Source organism: Capra hircus, chromosome 23 (genome assembly GCF_001704415.2).
Source record: "Capra hircus breed San Clemente chromosome 23, ASM170441v1, whole genome shotgun sequence".
NCBI classification, from domain to species: Eukaryota; Metazoa; Chordata; class Mammalia; order Artiodactyla; family Bovidae; genus Capra; species Capra hircus.
In genome coordinates this window covers 22,541,085-22,565,434 of record NC_030830.1, presented here as the reverse complement: position 1 = coordinate 22,565,434, position 24,350 = coordinate 22,541,085, and the positions used below count along the sequence as shown (strand labels likewise).

The 24,350-nt window shown below is 52.0% G+C and overlaps 3 protein-coding genes across 5 annotated transcripts; 1 reads left to right on the top strand and 2 right to left on the bottom strand.

Moving 5' to 3' along the window:
* Positions 32–5,994, top strand: NELFE (negative elongation factor complex member E). Its single transcript, XM_005696560.3, has 11 exons — positions 32–199; positions 635–717; positions 2,050–2,119; positions 2,210–2,355; positions 2,832–2,906; positions 3,028–3,065; positions 3,251–3,558; positions 3,683–3,827; positions 3,978–4,032; positions 4,281–4,383; positions 5,682–5,994. The coding sequence occupies exons 2-11, from the start codon at positions 643–645 to the stop codon at positions 5,777–5,779; spliced, it is 1,113 nt and encodes a 370-aa protein (XP_005696617.1). The 5' UTR covers positions 32–199; positions 635–642; the 3' UTR covers positions 5,780–5,994.
* Positions 5,997–12,011, bottom strand: CFB (complement factor B). The gene is made up of 18 exons (XM_018038701.1): positions 11,830–12,011; positions 11,500–11,733; positions 10,880–11,065; positions 10,561–10,734; positions 10,238–10,339; positions 9,998–10,134; positions 9,601–9,739; positions 9,126–9,257; positions 8,752–8,853; positions 8,522–8,659; positions 7,962–8,059; positions 7,727–7,844; positions 7,361–7,514; positions 7,180–7,256; positions 6,866–6,966; positions 6,634–6,766; positions 6,509–6,558; positions 5,997–6,197 (listed from the first exon to the last, which is right to left on the bottom strand). Exons 1-18 carry the CDS (start codon positions 11,891–11,893, stop codon positions 6,051–6,053), a joined length of 2,286 nt encoding a protein of 761 aa, XP_017894190.1. The 5' UTR covers positions 11,894–12,011; the 3' UTR covers positions 5,997–6,050.
* C2 (complement C2) lies at positions 12,422–24,112 on the bottom strand. 3 transcript variants are annotated; one of them, XM_005696562.3, is made up of 18 exons: positions 23,930–24,109; positions 23,560–23,769; positions 22,822–23,007; positions 20,920–21,093; positions 20,741–20,839; positions 20,400–20,533; positions 19,186–19,324; positions 18,444–18,584; positions 17,563–17,652; positions 14,635–14,775; positions 14,416–14,510; positions 14,213–14,324; positions 13,930–14,095; positions 13,742–13,818; positions 13,517–13,608; positions 13,215–13,341; positions 13,007–13,056; positions 12,422–12,868 (listed from the first exon to the last, which is right to left on the bottom strand). In XM_005696562.3, exons 1-18 carry the CDS (start codon positions 23,973–23,975, stop codon positions 12,698–12,700), a joined length of 2,250 nt encoding a protein of 749 aa, XP_005696619.2. In that variant the 5' UTR covers positions 23,976–24,109; the 3' UTR covers positions 12,422–12,697. The 3 variants fall into 3 exon arrangements, with proteins under 3 accessions (XP_005696619.2, XP_013829456.2, XP_005696620.2); XM_013974002.2 differs by having other exon boundaries at positions 13,742–14,095; positions 23,930–24,112; XM_005696563.3 differs by lacking the exon at positions 13,517–13,608 and having other exon boundaries at positions 23,930–24,111.

Genomic DNA, 24,350 nt, shown 5'->3' with positions numbered 1-24,350 from the left:
CAAATGGGCCTAGGGGCGGGATAAGAGCTTCTTAGGGGCTGACCCAAACTGGTGGGAGGCCGGGCGGAAGTGTGTGCGGCGCGGGCCGCCTTGGTTACCGCGTTCTCCGCCCCTCGCTACGTCATCGCTCTGAGCCCGGGATCCGCTGCCCGCGCGGGCGCCGCCCGAGACCGTGGGGCCCCGGTTGCCGCCCCCTCAGGTAAGGCCGTCTCCTCAGCCTTCGCCCCCCTTTTTCCGAGCTCCTTCTGTCTTCTTGCCCTTTTCGTTGCTCTGAGAGCGCTGCGCGGGTTCCACTGCTTCCTCTGCTTTTCGGACCCCGCAATTCCATACCAACTCCAGCGAGATAGGAGGGTCTGGTGCCATCGTCTTGGCCACGGAGCGGGTATTTATCGCTTCCTGGGCCACATGGTGCCCCAAGGCGCTGGTATCCGTGATTCCTGAAGACAGAAGGGAATGCTGGTTGATCCCGACGAGCTGGGCTTTGGACGGCAGCCTGGTTAAGCAAGGGGTAGGGAGAGGCAGAAGATAGGAGTAGGCAGGCCTGAAGGGGGGGGATCGGGAGCAGTGTGGACGGCGTGTGAACTCTGGGCGGTGACAGTGGAGAAAGATGTCTTGGGCCCTGCCCCCGAACCAGGAGCCACCATGTTGGTGATACCCCCCGGACTGAGCGAGGAGGAGGAGGCTCTGCAGAAGAAATTCAACAAACTCAAGAAAAAGGTGAGGGAGTGTGTGTGGGCATGGCCCAAACTTTCAAAGACTCTACACTGAGAACACCTGGGGTGAGTGTGAGGGGATGGGGGGTGGGGATTCCTCTGGCTAATACCTGGACGCCTGTCATCTCTCAGTGTAGCTTCAGAGACGGACTTTCCCAAGTGTGTACTTCCTTTTCTCTCTTTTCTGTGTGGTCTGCCATGGAGTTGTCTTCCTTTCCCATGGCTTTTAGTACCACCTAAGAACTGGTGATCCCAAGCTTGGTTTTTCCAATGCTGTCTAGTGTCTTACTGATAACAACTGAAGCTGTCCTCCTGTCTGTACTAAGCTTGGTCTTCCAAATAGGACTGTCTGCATTCACGTCTTCGATTTGTTTGAGATGAATATCTCACCTCTGTCTCCTGCACCATTTGTGTAGCCAAACGTTTGCCAAGTCTTCATTTTTTCTTTTAAAGTAATTTCTTCTGTTTTCTTTTTCCTATGTATTCCCTAGATCAGGTCTTTCCTGATGCTCACTTTGACTGTTGTAATGGGCTCTCAGCAAGTTTCTTTTCTTGGACGGACTTTTTCACTCCTGTTAAAACGGTGCATTGAAAACACTAAACACTGCCCTTCTTTTTTCAAAACACAGTGGTTTCGCATTGCCTATGAAAAGCTTTAATCTGGCCTTTCTTCCTATAGAACTATTCCTTGGTCCCAAAGCATGTATTCTCAAAACCTTCTTATCTCTGCATCTCTGCCACCCTGTTTTCTTTGTCTAAAATGCCTTTTCCTCTCAGCCTGCGTTATGTAGATCCTACTCAGGGCCCGGTTTAATAACCATTTGCATCAGAAAAATCTTAACTTGCTTTCAGCTCCATTCTGCACTTATCAGTCTTGACAATTCAGTCTGGTCATCTTCTTTCTCAGCCTGTGAGCTCAAGAGGAGGATCTGTGTTTCTTTTGCAAATCTGTTTCAAAGCATTGGTGTGTTCTTATTAAACACGTAAGGGTAGATGGATTAAGCCCCTAAGAAGGCATGGAGGCTTATACTAAACTGCAGTGTGTATCCAGGGACCATGGTCTGTGGTTGAGTTCCTTGTTTTCAACTTGAAAAATACGAGACTCTGCAAAGCCTCTGGATACTATGGTTTAGACAGAGTAGGTGTGGCTGGTGTATGTGATCTGAGGGACTATATGTGAGAGGCAAGACAGCTGCAGTGTACCACCCCAGGGGCACCATTTGCATTATTTTCTCTCAGAAAGGCATCCCCGGAGTGATGCGCCCAAGGGCCTTGGGAGAAGACCTGGCCAGGGATTGGCCCTCATCAATCCCTCTCTTCTCACTCTTGTTCCCAGAAAAAGGCATTGCTGGCTCTGAAGAAGCAAAGTAGCAGCAGCACAGCCAGCCAGGGCGGCGTCAAACGCTGTGAGTGACGGGGGAGGCAGGGATAGGCTGGAAGTAAGCACACCGGCTGACCTCTGACCAGCATAATAACTCTTTCCCTTGCCACTTCAGCACTGTCAGAGCAGCCTGTGGTGGACACAGCCACGGCAACAGAGCAGGCAAAGCAGCTGGTGAAGTCAGGAGCCATCAGTGCCATCAAGGCCGAGACCAAAAACTCAGGCTTCAAGCGTTCTCGGACCCTAGAGGGGAAGTTAAAGGTGAGCACAGGCAGAAAGATTGTTCAAGGGATCCTTCACGTCAGAGGGCATCCTTCCAAGTTGGAATGAAGGTAGGTGTAGGGGGAAAGTAATGCCAGTTCAGTCATGGACAAGTTGCGGTGCCATTCTGAGCTTCAGGCTTGTTATCTATAAAATGAAGAAACTAGACGCCTTCCAGATTCTCCTCCGTCTTATGTATTCTGTGACTCTGATCCGTCACGTAATAGATCTGTTGGATTGTGTTCTCTAAGGAGTTGAAAAGGTTGCGAAGGTCATTAGGTTCAAGATGTTTTTAGTAAACTAAATGCTTCAAGTGTGTACTAAGTGTTTTCTGTAAAATAACACGTAGTCAAGTGAGAAACTAACAAAAAGATAGACCAGGGGAGCCAAGAGGAGGTTGAGGGAAGGGGAGCCTCCCACCCCCGATAGGCAGCCTCCTGATCCCTCACTGAGGTAGGTCTCTCCCACCTTCCCAGGACCCTGAGAAGGGGCCAGTCCCCACTTTCCAACCGTTCCAGAGGAGCGTATCTGCTGACGACGACCTGCAGGAGGTAATGGTTTCCAGTTTCCTGTCTCTGAGGAGCAGGCGATTGAGAAAAACGAGAAACCCACATATTGGAGGCCATATGCCAGCCACTCAGACTCGTCTTAACTGTTCTTGGTCTCTTTCAGTCGTCCAGACGTCCACAGAGGAAATCTCTGTATGAGAGGTTAGAGAAAGGTCGGGGTCCCAGTTGGTGGGGTATGGGGGGTGCGAGAGGCTTGCCCGGGTCCTTAGGAGGTTTGGAACTGAAGTAGGACAAGCTGGGGCTGCAGAGGGGGTGTTGAGTCTGCGTGGGACGCAGGAAGATGAGGTAAAAGCCCCCTTTGATCCTCACTGTCTGCTGCTCGCCAGCTTTGTATCTTCCAGTGATCGGCTTCGGGAACTGGGGCCAGATGGGGAAGAGGCAGAGGGCCCAGGGGCTGGCGATGGCCCCCCTCGAAGCTTCGACTGGGGCTATGAAGAACGTGGTGGTACCCGTTCCTCAGCCTCCCCTCCCCGAAGCCGCAGCCGAGACCGCAGTCGTGAACGGAACCGAGATAGAGACCGAGATCGGGATCGAGAGCGAGACCGGGAGCGGGACCGGGACCGGGACAGGGAGCGGGACAGGGACCGAGATCGAGACCGGGACAGGGAGCGCGACCGAGAGGGCCCTTTCCGCAGTGAGTGATCTTGGCTATTGGGAAGTGACTTCAGATACGGTGTGGGTGGGTCCTACTAAAGGGTACTCTAAAGTGAAGGATGAGCTAGGCCTGTGTCTCATGACTGGATTCCTGTGTTCCATAGGGTCAGACTCATTCCCTGAACGCCGGGCCCCTCGGAAGGGAAACACTCTGTATGTGTATGGCGAAGACATGACACCCACCCTCCTCCGTGGGGCCTTCTCTCCCTTTGGAAACATCATTGACCTCTCCATGGACCCACCCAGAAAGTAAGGACCACAGTGGGTTGTCCTAGGAGGACCTTGGGTGTGAGACCTGAGGGAGGAAGCTAGCCTGTCTCCACAGCCTGAAACACTGGGTTTGCCTGGGTCCCGAGGAGCCTGTAGGCCCTCTACTGACCCTGTGTTTTCTCATCCCAGCTGTGCCTTCGTCACCTATGAAAAGATGGAGTCAGCAGATCAGGCCGTTGCTGAGGTTGGGACTTCCCAGATCTGTTCTTCCCATCCCTCCTGACATCCTCATATTTTCTCTGTAAAATACTGGGAGCCAGGAGGAAATCATTTCCTCTTGACAAAGAAAGTATTTCCCTATTCATGCAGGAAACCTTATATTCTCAAGTTCCTACTTAGTCTATTTTTAGGATGACAGCTTCTAGAAACCCTCCTTTGTTTTGTCTGTAATGTTTGCCCCCATCCTCTGCCCGCTCCCCTCTTCTGCCCCAGCTCAACGGGACCCAAGTGGAGTCTGTACAGCTCAAAGTCAGCATTGCCCGAAAACAGCCCATGCTGGATGCCGCCACGGGCAAGTCTGTCTGGGGCTCCCTGGGTAAGAAGGGGATTCTTCCTTTCTCATGTCTGTTGCCCACAGCTCACCCTGTTTTGTTCTCCTGCCTGTCCCTGGGTGCCCTAGAGGGGCTAGAGATCTGGTTTTGTGTGGCAACTATGGGGATTAGAAGGAGAATCCTCAGGCCTTCTATCAGTTAGAAGCAGGAGGAGAGAAAAGTATTGGAAACCATTTCCAAGGCATTGATTGGAACAAGGAAGAAAGTGAGAGTGAGTCAGGTTGGCGAAGAAGGTGAGCATCTCATGTGGCCTTATTCATTTTGAGATGGAATATAGTTGGTTTTATAAAATAGGCCTTTGAAGTTAGGGATCAGGAACACAGGTGTTCGATAAGGACTGAAAATGTAGACGGGAGTCACCTGTATCGTAGGGCTGCTGCAAAAAAGACACTATAGTGTTGCAGGGGAGACTGAATGCAGAGGAGAAATGAGCCAGTACTGGACTTAAAGAGTAAATAGTCAGGAACTACGGGAGGAAGCTGGCTGTGCTCCTTACGCTGCATACGGCCCCAGCCCTCCTGACACGTTAGGCTGAGGTTGAGGGTGCAACGTAGGAGACGGAGAGGTCAGAGAACCAGGAGCAGGACCCGAGGGGCCTGGATCGTTGCAGCTGCAGGATACAGGCTTTGAGAAGGCGGAAGTGATCCACAGCATCGAGATGAAAGCTCCAAGACAATGGGAGCTTGCATGGGGGTTCCCTCTAGCCCCAGAGTGGCAGGAATCCTTGGGAATGGGGTATAGGAAGGGAAAAAGGGGAAGGGACAGCTCCAGGGAGAATGTTAGGACCAGAGTTACACTGGAATGAATTCTCCTGATGGAATGAATAACCCGTTTCACCTGAAGTAGATTTTCATGTAAAGGAGTAGGCACAAGGGAGTTCGGAGCCAGGGTAACCCGTTATACTAAAGAAGGAACCAGGAAAGACCAGCATGTTAGCAAAGGGCTATGGAGATTTTCTAATTTTTGGTGTACTGACTGGAAGTAGGTGGTTAATGTTATTCACATGTGTCAAGAATAACATTTGGGTTATTTCTGAGGACAAAACGCTCATTACAGTGTTTGCGTGTGCCATGATAACTGCCCACTCTTTACTGGGGCCATGGATTGGTAGCCACAGGCTTAAGGGGGCTAAAGGTAGAGAAGCCATCCTGGCCACCAGAGGGCAGCATGGAAACTGGGCATCCAAAGGCCAGAGGCTAGAGTTGAGGTGGCCAAACTCTGGGCCTCAGGTCTGGTCAGTGCTCTCACTCAGACCTTAACGGAACTTCTCCTCCCTCCCCAGCTGTCCAGAATAGCCCTAAGGGCTGCCACCGGGACAAGAGGACTCAGATTGTCTACAGCGACGATGTCTACAAGGAAAACCTTGTGGACGGCTTCTAGGGAATGGAGCTGGATTCCGTGTGCCTCATCTGCCCCAACGCTGGTCTCAGTAAAACACTGAGGTGGAAGCTCACCCATCTCCCTCAGCCTCTGGTTTTTCAGCACTTGGGATTGGGGTTGAGCCTTTAAAAACGGCTGTTAGATGTGATCTCAGTTGTAACCACATGGCTAGTGCACGCTCCCCACTCCTTTACCCCAAAAGGACCTTGAACACAGGTGTTGTCGCAGATGTTTTAATTTGGTCTCATGCCCCTTTCCAGCAGGAAACCCCTTATAGAAAACCCAGATCCTCATTTTTGAGTTTTTCCTTGAGCCAGGGCAGCACGTGGTAGAGGTTGATGTGAAAGTCTCGAGCATAACCAGGTACTTGCTGTGGCCGCTTGCAAACGTCCACGACGCCCCAGCTGATCACGCCAACCTGGAAAGAGCGAGGGGTTGCCAGGAATCATTTGGTAGAACTCCTTAATCCCAGGAAGCACAACTACCACCAGTTGCACCTGAACTGACCTGACCTGGGAGGACTAGACTAGGGCCCCAGTTCAGTTCTGTCCCCTGGCACACAGACCAGACACATGGCCCTAAATTGGCCAGTTCAAGGAAGAATCTGAAGGTGAGGTAGGCTCTGCCCCACACCCCACCTCTTTTCAGCCACATGCAGTGAGCTTTCTTGTTTTGGGGCCCATGCTGACCACTCAGCATCTCTCCAGAGAGAGGAAAGAGAAGACTCACTTGAATGAAGCGGCTCCTCTTGTGAATAATCAGGGGGCCACCAGAATCACCTGCAGGGGAGGAGATGCTGTAGGCAAAGACTTAGGCCTCAGAACTCACATCACAACCAAAGAGCCTTCTCTCACCTTTGCAAGTGTTGGGGTCAGCGTAGGGAGCCACACCTCCAGTGCAGAGGAACCTGGGGGTGACTACCTCAGAGACGTCCTTGACTTTGTCATAACCTGGGGCATGTAGAGCGTCTCTCTCACAGCTGGCTTTCTGTAGGTGAGATGGGGAAGTGTGGAGAGAGGCATGAGGAACAAAGCTTGCTTAGGAAAAACTGGGGCCTAAAAGACCTCAGGATCCCACCTTCCTCACCTTGTCCCCATTTTTGATGTAGACTGCCTTCCGAGTCAGGGTCTTCTTAGACTCAGACACAAACAGAGCTTCGATGTCCTTGGCAGGGAGTAGCTCTTGCACTTTACAGATGGATAGCCGGTCATTGCAGCACTCTCCCCTCCCCTCCCCTCCCCTCCCCTCCCCGCCTCATGCTTGTCATCGAGTGGCCCTCCACTCCTTCCTGTGAGCTGGTGGCTGGGCAGGGCATCACCTGTTCTCCCTCTACGCCCCCTCGTCCCTTCCTTGTCTCAGAACTTCACCCTTACAAGCCGCTGTCCCTGAACGTGTCTTACTCTGTTGCTGGCACGTAGTTGATCTTGGAAGCCTCAAGGCTTGAATCGATCCCTCAGTGCAGGGGAGACAAATGGGCCTGTTGAGGAGAGATGGGGAAATTCAAGGATCGTGAACCCTGGGCCTGCTCCCATCTCAGTTCTGCCTCTCCCAGCCTTTTCTCTTGGAATCCAGATGGCTCACCTGATGGTGGTCTCATACTTGAGCTTCTTTGTGAGCTTGATGAGGGCCACGTCATAGTCATAAAACTCAGGAATGCCTTTTGCTTTTTTTGCATTGAGGTTGTAGTTTGGATGAAATAGGACTTCTTCTACCTCCCACTCCTGCCTCTTATCTCCTGAAGTAGGAGAGGGAGTCCCTCTAGATGACCGATGTCTGTGTAGGCAGCCTCCTGCCTGCATGTCATCCCTAACCCAAATCTTCCCCATCCTTAACTGGTCCAGCATGCAAGGGAAGGGCTGCGATGAGGACAGTTGGGAAGTGGGCCCTGGAGGCAGTGTTGCCCAGAGGGCACTGCAGAAGCTCAGAATGGATGGGTTGCATCCTTACCCACGCTGACCTTGATTGAGTGTTTCTCATCATCCACAGTGAAACAGTGTGCAGCCGTCAGCACGAAGTACTCAGACACGATAGCACCCATACAGCTCTCATGCCCCTTCGAAGGGCGCTGGGAGCAGCAGCAGAGGGAAAGCTCAGCTTTCACAAATATCACAGTCTGATCAAGACTTTATTTCACCCTGACTTCCCCTCCCCTAAGTTCCCACCACCAGGACACTGCACTTACAATGACTGAGATCTTGGCGTGCCATGGTTGCTTGTGGTAGGGAGTACCAGCCTTGTGCTCCCAAACCATGCCACAGAGACCCAGTGTCCGGCTTTCATCTGGCAAGAAAGGAGATTGTGCTAAAAGCTGGGGCAGTTTATTCCCAAATGGCAGCTGTCTTGGGGAAGGACGCCAGTGTGTCTGTGGGGAGCAGATGCCCAAAAGAGGGAAGGGACGGCAAGGAACCACTGGAATCATGAGACTAAACTCAGAGACCTGGGCATTTTCAGGCCCAACTCCTGCTAACTTGCCATTTCTTGACCACTGTTGGCCCCAGCTTCCATATCTGTAAAAGGAGGGACTTGAGAAAGGTGTCTGCATCATTTCAGAACTCGTGATTCTGAGATCAGGGAGTGGAAAGTACCAAGAAGCAAGAATAGTGACCTGGAGGTAGAGGAGGAGAGAAAGGGCTTCCAGACTTTCCAGGGCTTTAGAAGGAGTGGAAGAATGAGTGACCTTGAGGGGTCTGGGGAGAGCTGAGTTTCCTGACCATCTCCTTATAGTCTTCCATAGCTTCCTACCAAGCATTTGGACGAAAACATCCTCCAGGTTTTCCATGCCCTGGAGTCTGAACACGTGTTGCTCTTTATCCTTCTTGGAGGCCAAAGCATTGATGTTCTCTTGGTTCACTAGAGGTCCAACCCCGAACACATAGATGTCTGAGAGAGAAAAAACAGAGTGAGTATCTTGGCCCTGGCACAGGCAAGAAGCTAATAAACTGGGGTGCTGGGTCCTAGGCAGTAAAACTCACCCAGATAATCCTCCCTGGGGTTTTTGCGATTTCTACCAATGTCTAGCAAGTACCGAATATCTTGAATGACAGTGACTGGATCCCCACCCATGTTGTGCAAACCTGCAGGAGAGACAGACCGTGAGGGTGGGAAGACATGAAGGGAGAGGGTCCAGGAAGACAAAGAGGCTGGAAGGAATGACGTACAGGGCTGAGTGAGCAGGTTGGGGAGGAGACCATGAGTGAGAGATCACGTAGTGGAGGGTCCCTCCTTGTAAAGGCACTGGAAGAGCAGCATGCCATCCCCCAGCCACAAGTCTGTGCTATGTGTGGGCTCGGGGCCACGAGCTGATTTGAGAGGGTGGGGAGTCAGGCAGGAGAAAAGCCCCTCTTACCGTCAGTCATGATAATAATGACGTGGCGCGTGCGGTTCCAGGTCTCTTTGAGGTTGTTTATATCTCTGCTCATCATGTTGTACACTTCCAGGAGAGCCCTCTTGGTGTTGGTCCCTGCTTTCAACTTGTGATCTGTGAACAGGGAAGATGTCATCACCTGGTCTCCCAAGCCATCCTTGACCCCAGAGGTCTGGCATCCCATATCTGTCAACTTGAGTTGTTACCCCACTGTCTTCCCTTTGACAACAAAGTACCCCTCTCAGTTCCAAAGGATTCCCACCAAACCCCATTTTCCAATGACCCTGCTGTCCAACCGTGGATTAAAACGTAGTCCTCCCTGCCTCCCCACATGGTCTCACTACACCCTCCCCACAACACTTCTGAAACTTCAGACCAAAGTGAACCTCCCACCCTTCCCTGACTTCTGACCTCTCTGACCCCAAAGTGAACCTCCCACCCTTCCCTGACTTCTGACCTGCGTAGTTGATTCGGTTGAGCTGCTCTGTGACCCAGTCTGCTTCGCTGCTCTTTTGATCGAACACTTTGATCAAAACTTTGGGTTCTGTGGCATATGTCACTAGACCATATTTTGGCTTCACCCCGTAGCTTGCCACCTGTGGGCGAGGGAAGCAATAGGTCACAGCATCAAAAGTAGAATATACGATTGGGAGAATTCAGCAGCTTGGCTGAGACAGATAGGAAAGTCCTTAGTAAGAGACTCAAGGACTGACTCATCACCCTGGGGTCATGGAGGAGTCCAAGTTAAAGGTCAAGTAAAAGGAAAGGAGGACACAATGGGACCTGGAGATTTTCTGGGACCCTGTGGCTCAGAGGGGCTGGGAGTTCCCACCTTCAAGGGGAGGGGGCCCCACCTTCTCGATGAAATCTCTGAGACAATTCTTGGCCCCTGTGAAGTTGTGGGCCCCCACGCTGTCTGATCCATCCAATACCAGGTAGATGTTCATGGAGCCTGAGGGGTCCAGGACAATCTTTCTCTTCTGTTGTTCCCCTGGATGCCATCAGAGAGGCTCAGGCTCCAGAACAAATAGGTCTCCTGCCCCTTCTCCACCCCACGCCCAACTCCCTGCCCCGCCTCCCCTCTGCCTTCAAACCTGGGCTGTGTCCATCCTCGGCATCAACTCCTTCTATGGTCTCTGTCAGGGAAGACAGGAAGGCTTCGGCCACCTCTGCAGGAGTGTCGTACATAAAGGAGTCTGGGAGAGGTCAGAGAGCAGGTCAAATGTCTGGGAGGGTCAGGGACACTGACAGGAGGTGGTGGGCTTCTGGGGTGGGAAGGGCTCAGAAGCTCTTCGGGGAGATTAAGAAGGGAGGAAGGAGCTGGATGGTGGCAGCAGGAGATGGCAGTGCGCTCCTGGGGGGATGTGCGGATGGGAGAGCAGGGTCTGACTTGAGGGTACAGATAAGTAAGGGTCACCTTGGCAGGAAGGCTCCGTTCCACTCCAAGAGCCACCTTCCTGGCATGTTCGCTGCTGGGAACCACGTAGAGTGAGCCCCCGGTTGCAGTAGTAGGTGACACGATCTTCAAGGCGGTACTGGCTGCCCACCTTCCTCGTGCCAAGGGGGATGCCTGGGTTGGGGCAGTACCCCGCTGCAGAAGTGTAAGACACACTGGTGAGGGCCAAAGCCTGGGGCGCAAAAAGCAAGGCAGAGCACCAAGAGCTGTGGCCCTGGTTCCTCAGGCTGCAGGTGGTCAGGGAGAAGGAGCTGTTGTGGACAGGGGGGACGGTTCTCACCTCCATCATCACAGATGGCCGTTTCTCCATCCCACCGACCATTCCCTTGGCAGGTGCGATTGGCAGAGCCCCGAAAAGTGTAGCCATCATAGCAGCGGAAAGAGATCTCATCGCTCAAATTGTAGTAGGCAGCGCGGGGCCAGTACTCCCCATTCTCAAAATCCTGTGGTCTGGGACAGCGAATTGCTTTGGGGGCAAGGAGGTGGAAACCAAGTAGAAATTACTGGAAGGGAAGGGCTGCCCCTTTAGGATAACCCTTCTGGTCTCAGGGACCCTGTCACTGAGAAATATAACTTCTGGGCCCCACAGGATAGCTACTACCCTCAACCCCTGGAGGAACCTCCACCCATAAGGAGTACTGCTGCTCCCTCCTCCCCATTTCTAAGTGTTCTTTGAACTGCCAGGGCTGCCTGACACAGGGTAAATGCTTAGTAAAGTCTAGCTCCCCTTCCTTCTCTCTCCATCCCACCTCCAACCCTCGCTCAGCTCTGACCCGTGCTCAGCCCAACTTTTCAGCCTGCCTGGTCTCCACTCAAGCCTAGACTTATTCAAGTCTGGACCTTGGCTGCCACCTGCTCTGTCCCATAGCCGGCCCATGCCCATCCTCACTGCCCTCCAACCTTTGCATTCAGCCCTCTTGACAATCTTTCTGTCTTGAGTCTGCAGGGTGCTCCAGGACCCTGTGGATCTGCAGGTGCGAATCTGCACAGGATATGGGTAGAAGCCAGAAGGACACAAGTACTCCAGCACCTGGCCCTCCTTGAGAAGCCGGAAGGAGCCACCTTTGATCTCTACTCCCTCCAGAGAGCAGGGGCTTTGAGGCCCGGCCTCAGGCAGTGGTGTCATGCCCACACCTAAAGAGAAAAGTTGGTGAGGCCCAGCCTCACAAGGCCGAGGACAGATCGTGGGGGAAGCAGGAGTGGAGGGAGAGGGGCTATGATCTCACTTACCTCCACACAAGAGGCCCAGGATCAAGGGTACCAGGCAGAGTCGGGGGTTGTGACCAATCCTCATGGTGACCGGGGCCTCGGGGCAGGAGGGCCTCTCCTGGCTTCTGCAAGTCTGCTTGGCTTGATGGCCAAGCTGAAACTTTAGACCTGAGCCTGGTCACACTCCCTTCCCCTGCCCCCCACAACCTCCAGCCTTTTATATAATCCTGTTCTGGCACCTGCTGTTCACCCCACCCTCCCTACCGACATCACTTTCCGGAATGTCCATCGGGGAGGGCCCCACTGAGCTGCCAATCAAGGAAACAGAAACTGCAAAAACTCCACCTTTGGCTTCCCAAGGTCCAGGACTCTGCCAGTCAACACCTCCTCTCTGCCCCTGGTCCTGCTCAACAAGCCCAGACCTCCCCTTGGGGACTAGATATAAAGCCCCCACTGCGCACCCCCCAACCCCCTGCTGACTCTGTTTTGGAGCAGAGTTCAGCCACTGTTTGTCCAGCAAGGTCTCTGACCTGCCTTCTTGGCTGTTCCTGGAATCATTCTGGCCTTTCTCTCCCCTCCCAGGCCAACCCCTAGGCAGAGGCACAGACAGATGTGAGGATCATTGGCTTTTTATTAGTTTCATAACTGGGTAGTTTCCTGTGTAAGGAAAGGAGAGTGAGCCAAGTACAGCAGAGGGCGGGCTCAGCGCTGGCAGGAGTGCCGGGGATTCCCTAGCGTGGATGTGCCTCTGCCCCAGGACCCTGGAGAAGGGGATGTGTTCAGAGCAAGGACTGCGGATGGGTCATGGAGGCTGAGGGTGGTGTTCAGAGGTAGGAGACTGGAGAGACAGCAGGTCCTGGCAGGTCAGCAGAGGGCTCGGTGGCCAAGATTAGAGGGGCACAAAGTTCAGGATGCCTTCCAGATGCTGCCTGAGCCAGGGCTGCAGGCGGAAGAGGTTGATGTGGAAATCTCGCGGGACCTTGCCATGGGGCGCAGGTTTGCGGGAGTTCTTACTGGAGCCGCCACAGGGGTTGTAGAGACCCCAGCTCACCAGGCCCACCTAGAAGAGGGAAAGGTTGGAGTGGGGGGGCTTCCCCTGTCCCAGCCCCGACCTCCTTAGGTCCTTCAAAGGCCTGCCTCATCCCCCAACAAGGCCAAGATCCCATGACTCCAGTCCTGTGAACTTCTCCCTTCTCACCTGAAAAAACCTGAGTCTCCGCTCAAGGAAAACTGCTCCCCCGGATTCTCCTACCAGAAAGGAGGGACAGAGACTGTCATCCTGCCAACCGTCACCGCTGCATCAGGGCATGCATGCTGGCCATGAGGGACACCGGTGGCCTTCCCCTGGGGAATCCGGACTCCAGGGTGGGGGTCGGGGGTGGGAAGTGGGTGGAGGAGGGGCTCACCCTTGCAGGGACTGTCGTCCCCCTGGGTCCCGCTGCATAGGAACTGGTCTGTCACCACCTCTCTGACATCTGTCAGGTTGGGGAACGTGGTTTTGTCTTTGGAGACGACCTTGACACAGTTTGTCCACTGCAGGAGGGGCGGAAGAGGACAGAAGGATGGAGTGAGTGAGCCCAGGGCAGAGCTTGCTAGGCCCAGGAGGAGGGATGACTTGGGGTCAGAGAGAGAAAGCAGCCAGAGCTAGAGGATGCAGAGAGAAATCCCATTCCCACCCTCAACAGCATCTAGAATCTGAGACCCTCACCTCTGACCCTGTCTTGAGGTTAATATTCAGCTTATCCCCGTTCAAAGCCACAAAATGAGCAGGAATGCTCACTTGGTTCAGAAGCTCCTTCTCTGCAGTCAAGGACAAGGATGTCAGTGCTGGTCCCTTTACCCAGCATCCTGACTTGGGGACTGCAGCACAGCCCATGATATCACCCCCAAGCCCTGGTGCCAGTCCCTCTCGCACCCTGAGTCCAGCGCTCACCGTGGTCCCGGCAGGTACTGCCTGGGAGTCTCCGCAGAGCCAGGTTGGCCCCCACCGTGCAGGGGAGGCAGATAGGCCTGAGGAGAAGGACCAGGGTCACAGAGGCCCATCCTTGGTGGCCCCTCCTCCAGGGCTCCCCAGGACACCCTCCCCTATAGAGGGTGCCCTCCCATCCCAGATTCCGGCACCTGGCATGGGTGGACATCTTCACTTTCTGGGTCAGCTTTAGCAGAGCAATGTCATCGCCATAGAACTCCGGGATTCCCTGATTCTTCTTGGAAAAGACATTGAAGCCTGGGGAGATCTCTGCCTTCTCAATTTGGAATTCTTTGCTCCCCTGAAAGTTGGGATTCCCTGGAAACAAAGTAGCAGATTAGGCTGGACCAGGGCTCCTGAAGGGGCCAGAGGCTGGGAACAAGGGGTGGGAGCTCTGCCCAGGGGATCGGGAATCTGGTGCGGGCCCTTCCTTACCCACACTGACCCTCCACAGTGTTCTGTCCTCGGCATTGCTTAAGCAGTGAGCGGCTGTCAGGACCCACTGGTCGGAGATGAGGGCCCCCCGGCAGGTCTCCTGGCTCTTGGGCTGCAGGGGGACAGGGAATCTCGGGGACTGCTATGTCTCTGGCTTGTGGCCACACCTCTGGGATCCAAGCCCCATCCCTCCTTCTGGGTACCTTAATAGTGACGTGCCAGGGTGTCCTCTCCTGGGCAGAGGCATTGGCAGACATGTTCCCTACCCCACAGATGGGGTCTGTGAGCTGGGAGATGTCTGTGGGTGTGAGGAGCAGATGGTGAAGGAGGCCGGTGAGGGGCACTGTGAGCAGGTGCCATCCCGGGACCCTCAGCCGGCTCCACACTGGCCACCCCCTCCAGAGAAGGTGAAGTGCACTCACCCAGCATGTGCTCGAAGACCTGGCTCAGCGCCTGCACATCCTTCAGAATGAAGGCATGCCTCTCGCCGTCCTTCTTGGACCCCAGGTTATTCAGTTCTTTCCAGTCCACTTGTAGGCTGCCCACACCGATGGCATAGATGTCTGAGGGGGAGGGAATTAGCAGAATCTCACGGTGAGTGGCTATCCCGCAGCACAGGAGGCTGCGGTTGGGAACTCGCTGCGTCCCACGAAGCTCTGCATGAGCGGGATGCCCTCCGCTCCCCTCCACTACCTATCTGACCTCATTTCCTACCACTCCTCCCCTGCAGTCTCTTCCAGTCACACACCCTCCTTGCAGTTCCTGAAATACACTCCCACCTCAGGGCCTTTGCACGAGCTTTGTCCCTGCCTGGTTCACGCCTACCCCAGGCTTTCCACATGCCTCACTCTCTTACATTTCTAAGCTTTGATTCAAATGTCACCATCATTGCAGAAGGCCTGCTGGGGCCTCCTTTTGTAAAACTACAATGGCCCAGACATCTCGATTTCTTTTCTGCTTAATTTTATCTCTACTGTGCCATATGGCTTCCTTATTTATTTTCTGTAATGCCTGGAATGGGTAGAATTGTGTCTTCTCGAAAGGTATTTTCAGGTCCTAACCCCCAGGACCTGTGAATATGCTCATATATATTTGGAAATAGTGTCCTTGCAATACAATCAGTTAAAGTGAGGTCTCGCTGGATGGGGGAAGGGAGGGAAAGACGAATCTGACGCCTTTACAAGAATGTGGAAATCCGAACGCCAACACAGAGAACCATGTGACATCACAGAGATACCGTCAAGGAAGACAGTGATGTGAAGAGAGGCAGAGATTGGGTAATCCTGGCTTCCCTGGTGGCTCAGAGGTTAAAGCGTCTGTCTGCAATGCAGGAGACCTGGATTCGATCCCTGGGTCGGGAAGATCCCCTGGAGAAGGAAATGGCAACCCACTCCAGTATTCTTGCCTGGAGAATCCCATGGGCAGAGGAGTCTGGTGGGCTACAGTTCACGGGGTCACAAAGAGTCGGACACGACTGAGCAAGCGACTTAACCCCAAGCTAAGGAATGCCTGGGGCCACCTGAAGTTGGACAAGGTAAGGAAGGATTCTCAGAGGTTCCGGCAGGAGCACGGCCCCGTTGATACTTTGATTTTGGACTTCCTACTTCCTGAGCATGAGAGAATACATCTCTGTTGTTTCAAGCCACCTAAATTTGTACCATTTGTTGCCACAGCCCTAAAAACTAACATATCGCCCTCTTCCAGAATGACAGCCCCACGAAACAGGCATTTTCCTCTGTTTGTTTACAGCTGTATTCTTAGAGTGGTGCTTGGCCCAAAAGAGGCTCTTGGTGAGGAATTTTAAATGAATAACTGAATGAAAAAGAACTCATGATGTAGCATCGAGGCACAGCTTCAGATCTGGTCATCCCCTACAAAATGGCTCTGGGAGAAGGGCTTCAAGCCACCTCTTCCCATTGGAGGACCTGGATCCACACGACCATCCACACCAACCTCTGAGCCAGTGTGGGTGCTAGTCAGAACTGCCCCAGGGTGGCCACCAAGTCTAGCCTTCTCCCACCCTTGATACCCCTCATAGTCCTTTTATGCAGTTACAGTGGGAGCTGGACGATTATCACGTCCCATGTGTTTTCGCTGAAGAATTGATGCTTTTGAACTGTGGTGTTGGAGAAGACTCTTGAGAGTCCCTTGGACTGCAAGGAGATCAAACCAGTCAATCCTAAAGGAAATCAGTCCTAAATATTCATTGGAAGGACTGAACCTGAAGCTCCAATACTTTGGCAGCTTGATTCAAAGAGCTGACTCTTTGGAAAAAGACCCTGATGCCGGGAAAGATCGAAGGTAGGAGGAGAAGGGGACAACAGAGGATGAAATAGTTGGATAGCATCACCAACTCAATGGACATGAGTTTGAGCAAGCTCCAGGAGATGGTGAAGGACGGAGAAGCCTGGCATGCTGCAGTCCACAGTGTCGCAAAGAGTCGGACACAACTGAGTGACTGAACAATAGCAATGTGTTTTCTGTTTCCCTGAGGTTCCTGCCTCTTTTTAAGAAGGTGTTTTCAAGCATTTAACTCTGGCCCAGTGATGCTAAGGAGTTAGGGAGTGAAGTTTGGATTTTGCCTTCCTTAGGCAAGGGTTCTCAAAACCAGCTGCTACCCCTTATCTGGAGCACTTCTCTTTGAAGTTCTTTTCTGGTCAAAGGTCAGAGCAATCTTTGTTTATCTCAATTAGAGGAACTGTTCTTTTAGAGACTGCAACTACCAAAGCCTTAGTTAATTGCACTAATGGAGAAAAGGCCAGAGACAGTCCCCACGAGGATTCCAGACCTTTTCTTCCTGGAGAGGTTTGTGGAACAAAAGCCGGTGAATGAAAACGACATTGACGGTGATGATAGTGGTGGTGGTGGTCACCACCCCTGCACACATTGAGTTTCTCTGCACCAGATAATGTTTGAGCATTTGCCCTTACTGGCCTGAGGTAGGCCCTTGTCCTGTATCCTCCTTACAAGAAAAGAAACGACCCATGGTCACAGCCAATCAAAGATGAACCCAAGGTTGAAACCACAGAGGTTTGTAGTTTGACTACAAACTCTTCAGTGTGATCCTTGGCTGACTGCATACAGAACACAGCCTGGGGTCTCGATAGAAATACAGCCGAGGACTTCCCTGGCGGTCGAGTGGTTAAGACTCTGTGCTTCTACTGCAGGGGGTGTAGGTTTGATCCCTTGTCAAAATACTAAGATCCCTCATGCTGTGTACAGTGCAACCCCCCCCCCCCCAGAAAAATGAAATGCAGAGAAATACAGCCAAGATGCTGAAACTCCTGGCTGTGGGCTTTGGGTCCTCTGCAGAGAGCACAGATTGTGGCAGGGCGGGTGCAGAGGCTCACCCAAAAAGTCTTTCCTCTTCTGGTTGATGTTCAAGACTTCTTTGATATTGTCAACAGCCACCTTGGGAGAGCCGCCCATGTTGGACTTTCCTGGATCAAGGAGGGAAAAGAATTGTTCATTAAGATGGGTGAAGCACAATCCCCTCAGCCCTGGAGAAGTAGAGAGGCATTCACCCCGGGAGCCTCAACACTTACACTCCCTGCTGGAGTTTTGAGATACATTCTTCACAGAAATTCTTTAGCACTGGGTCAGGGGCATCTTAATACTTTATCTCATTTGATTCTCGTGCAGCCCCTGTAAGTGTGGGTCTCCTCATGTTATAGATACGAAATCTGATTTCTAGAGGAGCTGTGTGATTTGGGAAAAATCAAGATAAATGGCAGAGCCCTGATCCACTACCCAATATGCCTTTCATCCATGGACCTCAACATCACTGCTGCACACCTCCCACCCAACTCCCTCTAGGTGACCTCCCACGTGGCAACAACAAACACATGATAATAAAGTACTTTTACACAAGGTACTTATTGCTCTTCATAAAAATTGTGTAAGGGGACTTCCCTGGAGGACCAACGGCTAAGACTCTGTACTTCCACTGCCAGGGGTTCAGGTTTGATCCCTGGTCGGAGAACTAAGATCCACATGCCATGCGGTGCAGCCAAAAAATAAACGAACAAACTATATACAGAAAAGAGGGCAGCTTCCATTATCAATAGTTGCCGTGGTTGTCATTACCGTCATCATCAACATTGTTTCTACTTTAGAAATAAGAAACCAAGGCCTGACATGGCAGAGGGAGAACCAGAAGGCAGGTCTTCTGACCCCAAATTGCTGCTCCTTCCACGGTGCCAGGCTCACTCACAGAGACAACAATACCTACCATCTGTCAGAAGGATGATGGCATGTCGGATTTCCTGCCAGGCCACTGGGTTCATACGGAGCCGATTCATTTGGTTATTCATCATTATATAGACAGCATGGAGGGCCTCGTAGATGTTGGTCCCAGTTCCATTTTCATGGTCTGGAATATGTGAAGATGAAAAGTTCTCTTAGAAACTTTCCACCTACCACCTGGGAGAAGGGAATCACTTTATTTTCCCCAAACACTGGAAATGCAATTATCAGTTGATTTGATAAAGACAGACCTTTGATATTCAGTTAGAGATTTGGCATCATTTCCCGTTCAAATATTTCAAACCTTTCTCTTTAGAAATGCTCATTGCATAACAGCATTAAAGGTCATTCTAAAATCCCATAATTTGAAGATGAGGTTTCCAAAGAAAGGGGATTGTTTAACCAACTGCTACCTACCACCCAGGTAGTTTCATAATGACATGAGGAGATTATGAAAACCAGACATGTGGTTCAGGGAGGAGCTGAAGACCTGCACAATGCTTTTGGACGTGTAGCATGTGTGAACAAGCCACGTATTGATAGGAGCTGCAACTCCCCAACCATGAGCCTGACTTGGAAGCCACCCCAATCTACGGAACCTTAGGCCCAGAACCGTGGTATCTGAATGCCACCAAGAGGTCTCTCTCTCGAATTTGTCCAGAACCTACAGGCACAGAGAGCTCATCCTCTGCTCCCACTCCCATCACCTTCATTTGATGGCATCATACCTTTATAGTTGATATTTCTCAGACTGTTCTCCACTTCAGTCACATCCCGGGATCTGTCGTCCAAGACAGACATGATGATTTTGGGCTTTGATGCAAAAGTGATGATGGCGACACTAACCTTGATCTCAAAGCTGAAGATCTGTGAAGGGCAAGTGAGAGGGTGAAGGGTCCCCAGACCAAACAGAAGATGGTAAGAGAGCCAGCAATGGGCCCTGGAGGAGACAGAGAGCCTAGACAGAGATCGACAGAGTGAAGGCCCATGGAGAATCCCTTCCTGGGAGGTGGCTGCTTAAGGAAGCCAGGAAGCTGACAGTTGTTGGTCCTCTCCTCTGTTTGACAGGTTCACTCTGCATTTAATCCTCATATCAATGATGTGAGGGGTCCTGATGGTCCCTATTATGTAGACGAGGATGCTGAGACTTGTCACCTTGCCCCCGATCACACCACTGGTGAAGGATGGAGGAAGCATTCAAACCTATCGGCACTTGCCTGTTGCATTTTATTGCCTCATGGCTTAGCGGCTCACATAACTTTACATCTGAAGAGAGAAACCAAGGAGCACAAAAGCTGCCTTCTTTCCAAGGGAGCAGGGAGGGAAAACACTTATCTACAAAAACTATTGTGAAAAGCACAATTCCCAAGCAAATCCTGGCAAGAAACGTAAACCAGGGGTTTCCAAACTCTTCTGTTCATGCATTCCGTCAGCAGAAACATTCTGAGCACATACCTCAATATAGGTATATGTATTTATAAAGTATACTCATGAAGTGTATCACTGTTCAGATATATTGTGCGCATTTTAAAATGTATAGAAGAGATTGACACTTTAAAAGGAAACTCTTAAGTTCTTCATTTCAGTTAAATTACAGTTATTCCACATGATTACTATTATTTTTCTGCCACACACACCCCCACAGACTGTTTTGGGTACCCCTTTGTGAAGACCACTGTTCTAGAATTCCTGAAAAGTGGGATCTCAGCCTCGTTCATCTTTGTGGTCTCCCAGGAGCCAGAATAGTGCTTGACATATAGTAGGTACCCCAACAGTGTTTGTGGAATGAAAAATAGTATCCTCTAAATTCATGATCCATGGCGTGTGTATAATCTGGGAAGACTTCTTGGAGGAAGCGGGCTGGGAATGGGATTCTGAGAAGGGAAGGAGACAGAGACAGTGCAGGAAGGCAGCCGATATCCGCCGGCTCCTATGTCCTGACCCTGTCCACCATGTGGGAGGCGCTGTCCTTGAAGATTTCGAAGTCATCTTTGGACACACTCTGAGAGGCGTCCAGGAGCAGGTAGAGGTTCAGGTGACCGGAACGCTGTATTTGTATTTTGCGACCCAAGTTATCTGGGAGAAATGTGAAAGGGGGACGATTCAGACCTCCACCGCCCACCTGCTCTCTAGCCAAGGCGATCAAACCCCTCTGCAAACCCCTCTGCCCCGCCTCCAGTCAGCTCAGCTCCAGTGAGCCCACAGGAAGCTCCTGCCCCGCCCCCATGCTTGCCCCGCCCCTGCTCCCGCCCCGCCCCTGCCACGCCCACCTCAAGCACTCACTTTTCTTCTGCTGGATGGGATTGGTGGTTGCAAGCAAGTGGGAGAAGGAGGTGCCCAGGGCGGGGGCCACATCCTCAGGAAAGTCGTAGGAGTAGGGCTCTGTGGGGAGAGCAGATGGGGTCAGCTGGGCCCAGGGATCGGGGCCCAGCAGTGTCCACAGGGTCAGAGCTGCTACTCACGGCGGCAGATGGCCTCTGTCCCACTCCAGACCCCGTCCTCCTGGCACTCGCGCTCCGCAGACCCTGTCAGCACCAGATTCGAGGAGCAGCGGTATCTGACCTTGTCCCCAAGGCCGAAGCGAGACCCAGTCCGCACTGCACCCACAGAAATGCCCGGGTTGGGGCAGTGACTGGCTGCGAAGAACAAAGGAAGGCGGAGGTGAGCAGGGACTCCGGACCCGGCTGGCCCACCCTCTCCCAGGCTCTTCCTCCTCTGGAAACCCTCAGAGCCTCTGCGGGTCCCTTGGCCTCTCCCTTGGAGACATCATACCTGTGCTTCCCAGGGGTGCAGATGGAAAAACCTGAATTAGGGAAAAGGTTTAGAACTCTGTGGCCTCAGTGGCCACCTAAAACATCCCAATCCCAACCCAGGGTCTCTGCTAGTACCATACCAGAACCTCAGGGAAGATGGCAGCTAAAGCTACCCCTCCACAGAGAACATTTGCAAACAATGAGACATCACTACACATCCACCAGCACTGTTAAAACTAAAAAGATGGGCAATTCCAGGTGTCAGAGGACAACCAGAGCTGCTGATCTCTCGAGAAACTATTTGCAGACTCTACTAAAAGACAACGGATGCCAACCTGTGACCCAGTAACTCCACTCCCAGATAACATACTCAAGAGAGATAAGTGTCTAGTGCACTAAAAGTCACATATAAGCGTGTTCATAGAGCTTTACTCACAATAACCAAACACTAGAAATAGCCAAATGCTCACCAACAAGAGAATACATAGATAAACTGTATGTATGTATGTAATGGAACTACACAGCATAAAAAAATAACGAACTGCTGATACACAGGGAAACGTCGATAAATCTCCCAGGCAGAATGTCAAATAAAGGAAACCAGATGCGAAAGAGCACAGTCTGTCTGATTCCACTTGTATGAGGTGTAAGAATAAGCTAAACGAATCTATGGAGATACAAGTCAGGAGAGGGTTACCTTGTGGAAGGGGATAAGAAGGAGCCTCCTGAGATGATGGACACTTGGTTTTGGTGAATACTTAAAATTTGCACACTTTAGATAGATTCAACCTCAATTTTCAAATGAATTATATTTATGTTTGAATAAATGGCTGTTGTCAAAGAATCAAGGCTGTGACTAGAAAGCCAGCAGCTGGGCTCCAGGTGAGGATACAGTCCTACCGCCTTGTGACCTCTGAGTCCTCTGTATCATGTATTTAGAACTGTGATCTAGGAAGCTCCTAAAACCTACAGGCTAAAACCTGTGTAGCTCCAGGGAATCCCAGGACCCCGACTTCTGTCAAGCAGAGCACCCCCCTAAATCTCTCACAAGGGCAGTAATGACCAAGACAAAAGTATATGTGGTGCTCAGCAGATTCCAGGAGCTGTTCCACAGGCAACTCATTTGATCCACACGGCAACTCTCTGCAGTCAGTATTCTCACCGTCTCCATTTTACAGATGTGAAAACTGAGGCACAGAGAGGTTAAATAACCTCCCCAAAGGCTGTCAAAATCAAAGCTGGGCTTGGAACTCAGACTGGCTCCAGAGGCAAAGCAGCTGAGCATAGCACTTAATTGCCTTCATCACATCCTCCCTGCAACAGCCCAGGAGGAGCAGGTACCAACCTGGCTTGGAGGCATTGGGAAAAGCTGGACAGAGCATTTGCAGCCTTGATGCTGGACCCAAACCTTAGCACCGACTTCCTTGAGCCAAGAGCCTAACAGGCTGAAGATGTATGACTATAGACCTCAATTGACCAAAATCTAGGATTATGATTTTGGCACTAGAGACACCTGGTCCCTGACCCCACACGTGCTCCCTGGGCACATATCTGGCTCCAGGGTTCCTGGGAGACCCCTGCCCCCATGCAGCCATGGGTCAGGACACTCACCACCATTGTCACACACGGCTGTCTCGCCATCCCACATGCCATTGGGGCGACACTGCCGAACAGCTGAGCCCCGCAGGGTGAAGCCATCCTCACACTCAAAGGTCAGATTGCCGCCCACCGGGTGGGACCCCAGCCGTGGGATGTACACACCATTCTCAAAGGAAACGGGAGCTGGACAGCGAACAGCTGGAGGGAGAGAAGGGGATGATAATACAGGGATGGAGGGATGACACGTGGACTGGACACCAACATGGGTGATATCCAGCTTGGAGGTATGGCAAGAGCCAGCTGCTTGTCAAAATATTAGGTGGATACCTGTGAAATTGCTACTTTTGACAATTGGTTGAATATTAGCAATTTCACATAGTTCAATCTAATAGATTTTAAAACGGTTACTTCTCTCAGCCCCGTGAGGACTATGACCACCCCAGTCCCTCCTTTGGTGTTCTCCGATGTCCCAGGAGTGGGTAACTAGAGGGGTGACTCATGGCATCCATTCTGAACAGTCAGTACCATGCGGCAGATTGTCAAAACCTCTAAACATCATCCTTGGCTTTAGTATCCCACAGTCTCCATCATAGCCTGCCTTCAACGCCTTGCTGTGGGCAGTAGACATTTCCTTGCTATTTTGAAAAGCCCTGTGGAAAAGGAGCTTTGCCACCCCTTGAGTCACATTAAGCCCCATGCTGAGTAAACTAAATAAGAGTCCCCAGGGTGGCCACTGGCAGGGAGCCTCACGTTTGCAGATTGCCTTTGTCAACCGAGTGGATCTCGGGATTTGCCACTGTCCGTTGCTCTTGCACAGCTTTGTCGCCACCGGGTACGGGTAACGGCCCAGGGGGCAGGAGTAGGTGAGGATACTCCCAGGGCTCCAGCCGTTGCTGAGGGTGAAACTGCCACCAGAGATATTCACGTTCTTGGGGCAGGAAAGCGCGGCTGTAGCCAAACCTGCGGACATGGGGGCGCGACTCAGAAATGCAGCAGAGAAGGAAGGCACGGATGAGAAAAGGAAAGCAGAAGAGGCTATCCGTTTCACACGTGGAAACTCAGTCTGGTGGCACCAGCCCGGCCCCGCAGGACCCCAGCATCCCCTCTTCCCTGCTCCTACCTGGGTACAGGGGCAGCAGGCAAAGGACGGCCATCAGTGGGTCCATGGTGTCTACCTCAGGGGCAGGGACAGGCAGAGAACCTGGAGAGGGAAAAGGTCATCTGACTTCCCGAAAACTGGAGCTGGCTCAGCAGCTGCTTCATCTGCTGCCAGAGAAAGAAAACTAGGGAGTGGCAAGGGGGAATGTTCCCTTGTTGGGGGTGGGGGTGGGGGAAGCATAATCAGGGACTAGGGGCTGAGCTGAGGGGGTGAAAGCTTTGCCCTGTCTCACTAGTCTCCACGCTTCCCTAGAGTTAGTCTATCTGCACCACAGGCTATGCCCACTGCTCCCCCACCGCCGCTGCCTCTCAGACACACGTGCCCACACACTCTTACATGAGTAGTCTAAAGCACACAAACCAACTGAGTTTGCAAAACATTT

What these genes read in the sequence shown, in the direction of transcription:
- C2 (XM_013974002.2), bottom strand. Translation starts at nt 23,975, where the DNA reads ATGGACCCACTGATGGCCGTCCTTTGCCTGCTGCCCCTGTACCCAG. An exon ending in CATCATCCTTCTGACAGATG is followed by an intron (nt 17,653 to 18,443) that starts GTAGGTATTGTT and finishes TCCTTGATCCAG; the next exon opens with GAAAGTCCAACATGGGCGGC. An exon ending in GAAGAGGAAAGACTTTTTGG is followed by an intron (nt 14,776 to 17,562) that starts GTGAGCCTCTGC and finishes CCTCCCCCTCAG; the next exon opens with ACATCTATGCCATCGGTGTG.
- CFB (XM_018038701.1), bottom strand. Translation starts at nt 11,893, where the DNA reads ATGAGGATTGGTCACAACCCCCGACTCTGCCTGGTACCCTTGATCCTG. An exon ending in CAAGAGGGCTGAATGCAAAG is followed by an intron (nt 11,066 to 11,499) that starts GTTGGAGGGCAG and finishes TTGCCCCCAAAG; the next exon opens with CAATTCGCTGTCCCAGACCA. An exon ending in AACTACGTGCCAGCAACAGA is followed by an intron (nt 6,967 to 7,179) that starts GTAAGACACGTT and finishes CCATCTGTAAAG; the next exon opens with TGCAAGAGCTACTCCCTGCC.
- NELFE (XM_005696560.3), top strand. Translation starts at nt 643, where the DNA reads ATGTTGGTGATACCCCCCGGACTGAGCGAGGAGGAGGAGGCTCTGCAG. An exon ending in CAGATCAGGCCGTTGCTGAG is followed by an intron (nt 4,033 to 4,280) that starts GTTGGGACTTCC and finishes CTTCTGCCCCAG; the next exon opens with CTCAACGGGACCCAAGTGGA. An exon ending in GTCTGTCTGGGGCTCCCTGG is followed by an intron (nt 4,384 to 5,681) that starts GTAAGAAGGGGA and finishes CTCCCTCCCCAG; the next exon opens with CTGTCCAGAATAGCCCTAAG.